The 13,077-nt window shown below is 41.2% G+C and overlaps 1 protein-coding gene across 1 annotated transcript; it reads left to right on the top strand.

The window, feature by feature from the left end:
- Positions 1–1,635: 1,635 nt before the first annotated feature.
- On the top strand, positions 1,636–9,772 carry LOC105912673 (trypsin). The gene is made up of 5 exons (XM_042707508.1): positions 1,636–1,672; positions 6,479–6,740; positions 7,928–8,069; positions 8,823–9,089; positions 9,288–9,772. Exons 1-5 carry the CDS (start codon positions 1,636–1,638, stop codon positions 9,456–9,458), a joined length of 879 nt encoding a protein of 292 aa, XP_042563442.1. The 3' UTR covers positions 9,459–9,772.
- The last annotated feature ends 3,305 nt before the right edge of the window (positions 9,773–13,077 follow it).

Below are 13,077 nucleotides of genomic sequence, written 5' to 3'. Positions count from 1 at the left end.
ACCTTGTTGTTGATTTTTATAATGAAACCATATCCCACTTCTCATCTGGGACTGGCCAATAAGACTTCTCATAATCCATCTATCCCACAATGCAACACAGGCTGACCTAGTACATGACAAAGCTATGTGTCCTGCGGGATTATATTGCCAATTCTTAGGGCTCTTTTTGATGGCCCCCTTTGGGTGTATTGTTGACTGTGGCGTACAGAAACAGAATACTTCTCTGCAGTCAAACCCAAGACCTTAACAATATCAGGGTGGGAGAAGCATTGTTTTGATGGAAATATGGGTGGTGTGAACTGTGTTCCATGAGGAACAATTGTGTTTGTTTGGATTTGGGTATCATGTGTGGTGGTGAAATGGCTTTCAGCACACACTCTACAATGAGAGGATGTTTCAGCTCAGAATAAGTGTTTGGTAACATGCACTTTACATCCAATGTCTGAGAGACTACTAGCTGTCATATTTATTTAGCTGTCATCACTTTAAATGTCAAATGTCATGTCAAATCTCATATATACTGTATATATATCACTATTCAGGAGTTAGAATCCCTAATTTCACTCTCTCTCTCTCTCTTTCTCTCTGTCTGACTCTCTCTCTATCAATTTGTTGGACTCAAAAAGAAAGTAATCGGTTCATTTTACTGGAATTTCAGAAAGAAAGAAAGAATTTCTGAGAATTGTCAGGACTACAATACATAATGGAGCCCTAACAGAACTACATACTGGATCACTTACAACCAAACTGTGTAAACTTATTTGCTTTGAGATTTTTTATAATAAATTTCAAACACTTTCAACAGAAAGTAGTCTCTCATGTCAAGCATGGATCTCCTCTATCACTTCATCGTTAGTAGTCATCAAAACACGTGGGTAAAAACTGGACAAACATGAATCTTGCCATATGATCTCAGACTTTTCTGGCAAACCTTTGGCCTCTTTGTTCCTTAGCAATCATGGCCTAATTCTGGACTTCCGCATGTTTTCAGTACACTGTACACTGTACTGAACTGGCTGTTGGTAGAGTTTAACATTTGATTCTTTACAGGAACCGGGTGTGTGTGTGTGTGTTTTTTTTTTTATTTGGGGGGGGGGGGTGTTGGTGGAGGTGGTGTCTGTGTCTGTTGAAAAAAAGATCAGGCAGCAACAGTGTGACGATGTGATCGTCCCTACGGTTGAATATGCTCTCTGGCTTCCATGCCATTGAGCCAGGCTCTTTGGTGTGGCGGAGTCCGGGTGGGGTGACCACGCTCTCCCTTCGCTACAAACAGGAAGACCAATTTGACAATGGGACGATGCCAGTAAAACCAAACATTTCAAAATGATCTTGGAAGTCTCCATGCGGGAGCATTACCTCTTTCACATATGTGGTTCTTACAGATCATTCTCTGATGAATATGGGCTGCCAGGGATGGAGGTAGATTGCTTTCACTTAGGAATCTGTCAAACTATCTGCTCCGGAAACGTTGTTCATTACTACACAGAATCATATCAATGTTACAAGTTGGTCATATTTCAAATTGTAGCATTTATAAATCACTTTTAAATATGGGGGTATGGGTTTCCATAAACAAAGTGAGTTATCCCAAACTAAAATTCTTTCCTCGTGAGTCGCCATAAAACCATGTGAGAAATGTTGCCATGTGACCCCTCGAAGTCAAAGGTCAAAGGTGAGGCTGCTTTGAGGGTTAACAACCTGGAACACGCTGAGGTCTTGCTTTCCTGTGCGTGTGTGAAGAGAGGGCAATAGCAGGTCCGCTGCAGCACTGATAGGGCCCTACAGGGTCTACTACTGAGACAGAGCAAAGCCCTTAGCTCAGCACATCAGGGCAGGGCCAAGAGAGGCGGGGAGAGTGGAGAGGTAGCCACAGTGTCAGACACAGAGGGAGTCATTATAGCCATGGAGGATGAGGGGGGGGGGGGGGGGGGGGTGCACAGAAGAGCCTTGTCAGGAAAGGTATCCAATCTGTCGGCCATCATTCACTCTCTCACCTGCTGGCACTTCTTGAGCTCAGACTTATGCTGCTGAATATATTTATATTCTCATTTGGTTATATAAAGCAGCAAAAAGTAGTTCTGTTCCAAAACTAGCAAGCAAACTGCCTAAAAGGCATGCAAAAACTTTGCAAATATCACCAACAGCCCAGTTGGCACTGATAGAAGCTTGCCAACACTGTCAATGTCATGCTGTGAAAGCTTGAGGATGGTACCAAAACTAGTTGCCTATAAAACGCTACCTCAAAAAGTGTCAAATTGTTGCTTATATATTAGGTTAGACATTTTTCCAGAGGTACATTTAATGGAATTTTGTCCTTTGATAACTTTTACCCATTGTGGAAAATCCGACAAAGTTTCTGAAATAATTTAGTTGGAAAGTTAATTTAATTGTACCACATTCAATGATTAGTTGAATGGGACCATTGTTTTTATGTGCAAAACTCACATATAGTGAGACAGTTTCTTGTCATACATTGAAATATAGAGGATATTAACAGAAGTCTCAATGCACTATTCAAACATATTGATGTATTTTAGAATAAACTATTTACTCAAAAATCCGGCGTATTTGTGCTGAAAGATTTCCATACTGCAATTGGTGGCTGTCACACACACCTCAGGTGACTTCCTAACTCCAGGTGTCAGTGTGACACCAGGACAGGGACCATGATAACATTAGTATTTTGGGAAATTCTAGCGATAATTCTTTGGTGGGTTATACAGTTTATGTTTGGTCATGTTTTAAATGTTCTTGGGCAGGATATCCTAAAATGTCTTACAGTATCCCCCTTTGGCTAAATAGCATCACATCATTTGTCTTTCTTTGTCACGAATGTCACAGTGATGCCCAGCGCCAGAGAAGACCTGCCTGAGCGTATCCCCCCTTTGGCCACTAGGGCGTCTTACCTGCAGCCGAGACTCACACCTTTGCAAAGACCACTCATTACCCTTTTTACACTTAGTACTAATTAACTAGTTACATTTAAGTTATAATGATGGTTAATTAATATATAGGTATAAGTTATTTCATGGCTTGTAAACAGGCTGTATTTTCCTTATTAGTTGTTGTTTGTGCTTCCGTGTGATTATGGGTAATTAAGAGAGAAATCCCTGAGCGTGTGCATGCACGTGTGTGTGTGTGTGTGTGTGTGTGTGTGTGTGTGTGTGTGTGTGTGTGTGTGTGTGTGTGTGTGTGTGTGTGTGTGTGTGAGGGGGAGAGCCAGCGAGGAAGAAAGGAAAAGTGCTCTTGCATACTGTGTACCTGAGATAACAGCAAACAGTAAGAGGCGGCTGTATCTGTTTGTGTTTGAGTATGTCTATGTTTATGTATAAGAGGAGAGGTAAAGGATGATGCACATGAGAGAGTGAGAAACAGTAGGACACTGAGACAGGTGTTAATGAGAGAGCAAGAGAAAAGAGAGGGGGAGACAAAAGAGAGCAGTTGTCTGTGTCTGTCTTATGTTAACAAAATGAACTCAGAGGGTTATATAAGGTAACATAGATAACATAACATAGGTATACAAACAACAAGTAAGCAAGATGCTGAAAATACATTGAAATCAGCTGACACATATGCAGGAGGTTTGTATGAGCAGCACATTGTTTTTACTGTATGCCTCCTATTGGTTCAGATGAAATGAAAGCTTTAAGCAAGGTTCCATCAGAGGGACTTGAAAATTAGAGTCACTTGTTGTTTTTTATAAAAATAAATTCCCCAACAATGTTGGCGTGTTTATCATCTCCATGTGTTCAGTGACACACAATCAGTTTTACGTCCGGTTGTGACATCACCCAGTTATTGTTTTCCTCACCCAATCATATTTTTTCTTCCCAATTTTCTCACTAATGTTCTTCTGTGTAGCATCCAGTGTGTCGGTGAATCATTGTTTCACCCAAATATCTCACTATCACAATCCCCCTGTCTGAATCGTCTCCCACCAGTAGAATCACCAGTTTATATGTTTAAACAGTCCTAAAATAATACATTTCTGTGTTTCTGTGTAATTCTGATAGAACTTCTGTTTAGGTGACATCCACGTGCATGAACCTCAAGCATTATTGGTATCAAATATTGCAGACACATGTAATTTTCTATTATTGGTAAGAGTGAGCTGAACCATTGATGATCATATACATGTGTGTCATTAAAAAAATCCAATTCGAAGTCCATTCCACTCTGTTGGATGGTTTATCTAAAAGGCAAATTGCGTATTTTGCATTTGCAAAGCCAGCAGGTTAGCAAATAAGCAAGTTTGATTGATATAAAGTTACAAAGCAAGAACAATTTCCCTGTCCTTCCACACTCTGACATCTACTTATAATGTTGGATGAAAACAGAAATCTATTACAGGACATCAGAATGTTGTCACCCTCGTAAACAAATATGATTTTTCCAATTCTAATCTCCATGAGGTGTTTCAGCTTGATAGATGCCCCCCCCCCCCCCTAAAGTAATTAACTGTACAATACCCTTGCCCTATAGTGAGAGATTTCTGATCGGGTACTCTGAAGGCAGGAGAAGATCATAAGGTCACGGGTGGGGTTAAGCGCTGAGGTCTCATCCTCTGCTTCAATTATATATTGTTCTCCCGCCGGGACAGCGTGGTGACCATGGCAACGGAAATCGGAACTTAGAAACCTGAGAGTTGGGGTGTGCCCCCTTCCCATCAGAAGGAATCAAGGTAACAGCAGTGGAGGATTGCCTTTCAGTATAGTCTGTTCCCTGTAGGTCCACATTGTCTCACTATGAATCTTCTTGCTCTGTTACCATGCCTGTTGCTGGAACTGCTTGTTGTGAAATGTAAGTTAAATCTGCTTTAAATCTTATAGAATTGTCTCCCTTCCAGCAGCTGTTTTATAACTTTTTGAGTGTATTCATGTCAGTTGGGATCAGGGCACGGCATGATGTACTCATGGCATCATTTTAAAAGTTTGAAAAACGTGCATCAGAGAAAAACAAGCTGAGAAAGTGTATGCTAATGATACATTACATTATATTGCATGGTATTACATTGGTTTGTATGGTGTACTCAAACTGTCAGTTATCAGAGTGTGGTTCTTTGATGTATGTAATCAAGGGGTAATGATGTATATAATCTCCTGTTATGTGATTTTACTAGAGAGCAGACATCTTAATGTTTATAATTACTGATTATGGAAAACTAATGTATGTCTATTACTAGTATGTCTAGTATTCACTAGAAAAACTAGTATGTCTTTGATACTACAAAACCGATCTGTTGAATGTACAAATTATCATGTTTTTAATGTTGTAATGTAAGGAGAAACATAATAGGCAATCAAGTCAGAAGCATCAACTTGGATAAGAGCTGTACTAATAGGTTTCATAAGATAATCCGATTTTTTATTCACACAAAAGTTGACAACTTGCAAGATTGCTTACAACACAGAAAATGGAAATGTTTTTATTTTTTTTAAGTAGAGTATAAGACGAAAGCTGAGCCTGATGCTCTGAGGTTTCAAAGACATTCTCACATTCTCTGGGAGGTAACTTCCCAAACATACCTGGCAGCTTGACTTTCCATCATGAAGTTGATCCTCAAGAGGCAATGAGATGAGATGAGATGAGATGCACTATTGCGTAATGTTTTAAATCATCTACAGGAAGTCATATTGTATAAATATATTACCACCATTATGACCATGACATAAATTAACTTGGTGTGATTATCACAAGAGCATCAATATCCTTGTGGGCAAGAGGGTATTGTGGCAAAGGATCCTCTTTTCCAGTCAGGGCTTCCCTGTTCCTTTATCAGGCATAATTTGAACAAGAGGATTACCTTTGAGTTTTATTGTTGAGGGGTCGAGACTGGCGTTGTCATTGAGCAAGAAATCTCAGAGGACATCTTTGCCAGACATCTTCACTGATGGAGTAGATGATAGCAAGGAACTCTATACAGTGCAGTATTTGGCAGACAATACGGTACATTCACAATAGATTGATGTGCTGTGAATACCTGTAGCTGAAATTGAAACAAAGAAAGTGTACATTTTGTGTAAATAATGACACAGAACTTGCCACTAGTTTAATGCCAGTGTCTGTATGTCACTATGTCTTTACTGGCCATATCATAAATAGGACAATACAGATTATATCGAGATCGTTTCACATCACACATCATCACTCATCTATCTCTGCCATCAATGAGGAGTCATCATGCTTTTTAAAAATCGTTCAGCAATTCAGCAAGAATTAAGATTAAGGAGTTCATCCTCTCTTAGAGAACTCTTACATTCCCAGTTACTCTCATGACATCAACTTTGTCACACATTCAACACACATTATTAAGGAAACCATCTTGATTCTAATAATCATACCAAGGTAGGTCCAGCTCTGAGCTACACATAAAAACGACAATCAACTGTGATGTTCACACGATTTCATGATTTTCACATGATGCTATGTCTGCGTCTTTTGGGGTAATGTTTTAGTTGTGCTTATGTATTGTTCTGAGCCATCCACAACAACGTTTTGACTGTGTGTGTTCATTCTTCTATAAACTACTGTTGTTGTCCAGATATTCTAACACAATTCCCTTTTCTTCCGTCTGTTCGTTCCGCAGGCCAAGAGTTGAGTCGTATAATAGGAGGCTATGCCCCACCACCACACTCCATCAAGTACATGGTATCCATCCAAAGCACTTCAGGGCAGCACTTCTGTGGGGGGACTGTAATCAACAAGTACTGGATTCTAACAGCTGCACATTGTGATGTGGGGTAAGGTGACGTGTTGACCTCTTTCCGTCTATTCACTGTCCCTTTATGTCCTAAGGCAGCGTAACATTTTCTGCACTTGTTTCTTAAATTACAACTCTGCATACATCGAAGGTCTTGCCATTGAAACTGTAAAGACTGTTAAGGTCGGAAAGGTCAAAAGAGTTCCAAATAATGCAAAGCGGCATTAGAGTTTAGTGTCATTAAAGTTTCGTAATATGCCATTAATCGGTGTATGATTATATAATATGTGGGAGTGTCTTCAGAAAATGTAAGTTTTCTGGAGGAACAGAGAAGTAACACATGAGAAGGGTAGGTGAAGTAAGGCAACCTTGTGGTAAAGTCTTGGCACGAGTTAGGATGTGTGAGTGTGTGCATACTTGAGTTTGAGGTGTCAGATAATCAAGGTTAAGGGCAAGAGCACGGAACTGATATGGCTTAATTCCTATTAATCTCACAAAGAGAGCCATTGTGCCTATTCATGGGACAAGGTTTGGACAGGATCTAAAAGGCCTCGGGGGCCAATTGATGTCCTTACCATAATCTTGGTCTTGTCTTGGAAGATTTCTTGGAAGATGTGAACAATTAATGCAGTGTTACCCCTGCGAGAGGGTTGGGTAATCCACATTTTATCTTACTATGAGAAAAATAGAATATATTGTAACGGGCCAGCCAGGAAGAATACACAGTGAGAAAAATATCTCAGTTTTAATGCAGCTCCTGTGCCCCGTACACAACACGGCCCCAGGGATGCCAATTTATTGGCTACAGGAACACACACACAGCAGTATGATACCAACAGAAAGCAGATCTAATTCTGACATGACCAAGACAGATATGCTAATTAGAATAGGGGGCTAACACACAGGCTTTTCACTAAAATGATAACAGTAATGCACGCTAACACTAGGGAGACGTTGCCACATTCCAACACCTTAACACATTATTAGACATTTACATAGAACAGGGGGGAAAACACACTGAATTCTGGAAACGACATTGTGCACACACACACGCACACATGGAAACTGCACCCTACAATATAATATCCTCAGACACCTCATACATTTGTAAGCTGTGCTTAAGTTACGCCGGGAAACATCTTTGATTATGCCTAGTGTTGCGGTTTCACATTTATTGGTAAATCCTATCATTTCTCTTTGGTGTTTTTATTCTGTATCCTCTTCCAGGATTGACCACATGCTGATTATAGCTGGAGACTACTCACTCAGCATGTACGAGGGCACTGAACAGTTCTACAGACCTCACCTCCTCATTGCTCATCCAGAATACAACATGACAACACACAATGCCGACATTATGCTCATTAAAGTAAGACCGAGAATTGATTGACTTTTTGTATATATATATATATCATGCTATGGCATACCATTTCCGAAATTATTATATATATATAATGACGGAAAACTCTGAAAATATGGAATGAAGAAAATAGTGATGAGTAATGATGACCTGGAACGGGCACAACAGAATTTAGCGATCACTTTTCAAATGTTTAATAAATGAAATGACTAGTTAGAAAAATGGTGGTACAAATGGTGTTGGCTGACACAGAACACTTGGGGAGTTCTTTTTTGTGTCTCAGCCACTCTTGAGATTACAGCATATTTTTCAGGAGTGTGTTTATTTACAAATATGTGTTTTAATCAACCTCAAGAGACACTGTGCAGAGTACTGATGCTCCTGAGACTCATTTCATTTCCCACTCATTATTTGAATAAACAGACACTATTTTATATGAAAAGACTCAAGGATAACACAACTGGTACTGATACACCACTGAAAAAACCTCTCATAGCTAATTTCCTACTGGGAATCAGATATCTTCTCGCAATGCATCTCGCAAAGTCATCCGAGATGTAGCTCTGCTGTAAAACACTGAAAAGTTATATGGCCTGGACATTAGGCAGACATTTGAATGCTTAATTTCATTGATACAACTGTCAGCAGTCTCACAGGGCATTTTTATTCTCTGAGGTGGAGTTTTTATTGACACAAAATGGTGGAAATTCAAACAGCACAGTAGCAGCACCTCACCCCCTTTCCACCTTCCTCTCTGTGCAGCTGCGGGCTCCTGTGGTCCTGAACGGTTACGTGTCCATCGCCCCCTTGTCCCGTCAAGATGCCAGTGTGGCAGAGGGCCGAGTGTGCCGGGTGTCCGGGTGGGGCCGCACCAGTCCCGCTGGTGGGCAGATCCCCTCCATCCTCCGCACGGTCAAGCTGCCTATTGTCTCCACCGCCAGGTGCAACAGCACCGACTCCTTCAACGGCAACATCACAGAGAACATGATCTGTGCGGGATACAGCACAGGGGGCAAAGATGCTTGCAAGGTGAGGTCAGAGGCTATTGAAGGACAACTATAATGTGTGCGTGTGTGTGTGTGTGTGTGTGTGTGTGTGTGTGTGTATTGTGTGTGTGTGTGTGTGTATGTGTGTGTGTGTGTGTGTGTGTGTGTGTGAGTGTGAGTGTGTGTGTGTGTGTATCACAGTAGTTTTTAAAATAACCAAGATCCTGATTGCTGTTTCCAGGGCGACTCAGGTGGGCCGCTTGTGTGTGAGGGGCGTGTCTATGGCATAGTGTCCTGGGGAGAGGGGTGCGCGGACGCCAGGTATCCAGGGGTCTACACCGCCGTGGCAAGATACCGCAGGTGGATAGACCGCATCATTTTCAGTTACTACAGCAGGTGTCGCAAGTACTAAACCATGCTGCGACTTTTTTCAGCCATTGTCCAAATACTAATCTACAGCTATTGTAAACCAGCTCAACACTACTCCTTCTTACCTGCCGCTTTTCAACTGGATTGTGTCCCTAACATTTTTTCTTTTTATATTACTGACATTTTCAGATGTCAACATTATGGATGAGGGAGTGCTTCTCTCTCTCTTTTTAACAAAGGTGCCATATCATACTTGACAACCTCCATCTGTTCAGCATAACAAGAGTAGATGGAGCATTGGAACTCATCCAAGAGCTTTCTGTAGAGATGTATCAAAAATGATGACTATGATGATGCCAAGAGAGATTCTAGTGTGTGTAAAGTATTAGTGTTATGGACTGGGCATTGATGTTTTGAGCAAAGCACCTTCTGGCTGTCTCAACTTTTTCTGAATACATTCCAGGTGTTAAACCAAAACAATGCAGTGGACAGAGTGTTTATTGTTGCTTTATTTAATAATAAAAAAAATTCTCTTAAGGAGACTTGTGTCGGTAAATAGACCTATGGATGAATAGATACAATACAATATGATGTAACAATGGAATACAACATTATTATTATTCTCGCTTCATCATCATAGTTGAAAGTGTCAGAAGTGTTTTGATGTCCTAAGGTCTTTACAACCACAAACAATTTATCAACGTGTTTTCAACCGTGCTCCTTATCAGTACCAGCATCTCTACGAGTAACCTATCTGCTCATAGTCCAGTCCCAGGCTAGGGATGGGCAGTGCCCTCATGACAGGTTCCCGGCTCCAAACATGGCATGGAATCCAGTAAAGGGTGGAAATCTCAGCAAGCTCCGGCACACCTGAGAGGGTTTCTGTAGGTGTATCAGCATCCACGTGAATAGTTGATGGCCCACTTAGAAGACTATCATATTCCACTAACCTAGACAATGACTTTAGGATGGGCAGGTGTGCCCAGAATGGATTGATGTGGTCGACGAATGTACCTGTTCCATCTTTGGATTGGGTATAAACGTGGGGCGCATTATTGTGGGCCTGATCGTCACGGCTTATCACAAGGTGCCATTGAAGCATATCGTATCACATATTCTCACAATATCATAAGTGGCATGGGTGTGCCTCAATGGGGCTGTATGTTTTCCTCTCTACATTAGCAGTCTTATTATCAATTCTGACACACAAAAACGGTGTTCCCAGGGCAACGGTGTTCCCAGGGCTGTTGCTCCCAGGGGACGCGGCTTTGTGGCTGCTCAGACAAAGCATGTCACATACCATTAAGATGGAAAAGGATTCTCTGGTTGTATAACAACCGAGCCGTAATCATTTTCGTTATAAGGGAATGTATTTACATTACATTACAAAATATAAATGGATGATTGCAATCAACAGACTCTGTTTTGATGAGAAGCTGTTCAAATGAAGTATATACTGTACTATGGGTAACTATGGGTATTTACTGATGAATATTTGTGACTAATCACAGAAATTGACTCAAGGAATGGAGTTTAGTGGTATTATTGTGATCACAGAGCCTGCAGTTCAGATGTTTCATGGTTCACCTACAGGTGTGTCTTCTTATGATACATATTGTAGTGTAGAATAGCATACTTTAAAATACAGTGGGGAAAATAAGTATTTGAACCCCTGCCGATTTCGCAAGTTTGACCACTTGCAAAGAAATATGTGATCTATAATTGTTATAGTAGGTGTATTTTAACAGTGAGAAACAGAATATCAACAAAAAAATCCAGAAAACTGCATTTTATAACATTTATGACTTAATTTGCATTTGATGCAGAAAATAAGTATTTGAACCCCTAGCAAAACATGACTTAGTACTTGGTGGAATAACCCTTGTTGGCAAGCACAGACGTCAGACTTTTCTTGTAGTTGGTCACCAGGTTTACACACATCTCAGGAGGGATTTTGGTCCACTCCTCTTTGCAGATCCTCTCCAAATCCTTAAGGTTGCGTTTTCAATGGGAGGGAATGAGGGAATGAGGTTCAAGCCCAATATTCCAAGTTACATGGCCCCATCCATAGTCCCCTCGATGCAGTGGAGTCGTCCTGTACCCTTGGCAGAGAAACAGCCCCAAAGCATAATGTTTCCACCTCCATGCTTGACGGTGGGGATGGTGTTCTTGGGGTCATATTCAGCATTCTTCCCCCTCCAAATGCGGCAAGTCGAGTTGATGCCAAAGAGCTTGATTTTGGTCTCACCTGACCACATCCTGTCTCCCAATCCTCCTTAGAATCATTCAAGTGTTCATTGGCAAACTTCAGACGGCCCTGTACATGTGCTTCCTTGAGCATGGGGACCTTGCGAGTGCTGCAGTACTTCAAACCATTACGTCGTAGTGTGTTGCCAGTGGTTTTCTTGGTGACTGTGGTCTCAGCTGCCTTGAGATCATTCACAAGCTACCCCTGTGTAGTTCTGGGGTTATTCTGCACCTTTCGGATGATCACCCATACCGCACGAGGGGATATCTTGCATGGAGCCCCAGACCTAGAGTGATTGACAGTTGTTTGGTGTTGCTTCCATTTATGAATAATCGCCCAATAGTTGTCTGCTTCTCACCAAAGCTGCTTGCCGATGGTTTTGTAACACATTCCAGCCTTGTGCAGGTCTACCATCTTATCTCTGACGTCCTTGGTCAACTCTTTGGTCTTGCCCATGGTGGTGAGGTTGAAGGTGTGAAGTATGATTCTTTGGACAGGTTTCTTTTATACACGTCACCAGTTGAGATCAGGTGTACCTTGTTAGGCCTAATGAGGACTAATCTTTATGCTTCATGGGCACATAACTGGTCATTGGGAGCCATAATTCTTGCTGTTTGCTTGGGGGTTCAAATACTTATTTTCTGCATCAAATACAAATAAAGTCATAAATGTTATAAAATGCAGTTTTCTGGATTTTTTTTGTTGATATTCTGTTTCTCACTGTTAAAATACACCTACCATTACAATTATAGATCACACATTTCTTTGCAAGTGCGACTTGCAACTTGCGAAATCGGCAAGGGTTCAAATACTTATTTCCCCCACTGTATATTACATTTATATTACAAATATTTTATTATGACAACAAGAGCAGAAGAATATGTTAAACAAGCATAAAACAATAATTAGTATTACACGTTTTTTTGAAAATATGTGAGTTATGCTCTACTATACTGTATAAACTGTATAAGAAACATAGTCAGCTAAATAAGCCCTCCCTATCATTGTTGTATCCCCTACTACTGTGACATCTCATCACAGCTCAGTGTTCAGTGCCAACAGTTCCATCCTATTTCCAGTGAGGGGGGCTGTGTGTCCCTGTTGTTTTCTGGGCCAGAGATTTAACGGTGTTACCTTTGGCTCACCCATCGTGCCATCTGATGCCTCGCCACCATGACATATGTTTCCACCTGGCACCTAAGGAATCCCAGCGCCAGTCTAAAATAGAGAGAGAAAAAAAAACGAAAACAATCTCTGCAATTCTTCTGCTCTTCGTGTCCAGGTCCTGAGGCTTCGTAACGTCGGCCTGAAGGCTTTTTCTGGGAAGCTGTTCTTGCTCTGAGTCAGCCCCTGCTGACCCGACGTGTGTGTTCTGACCCAGGTGATTCAGTGCGCCAACAGAGGAGAACCTGAT

Source organism: Clupea harengus, chromosome 4 (genome assembly GCF_900700415.2).
Source record: "Clupea harengus chromosome 4, Ch_v2.0.2, whole genome shotgun sequence".
Lineage (NCBI taxonomy): Eukaryota > Metazoa > Chordata > Actinopteri > Clupeiformes > Clupeidae > Clupea > Clupea harengus.
The sequence above is the reverse complement of the archived record's forward strand: the minus strand, read 5'-3'. Positions and strand labels throughout refer to the sequence as shown.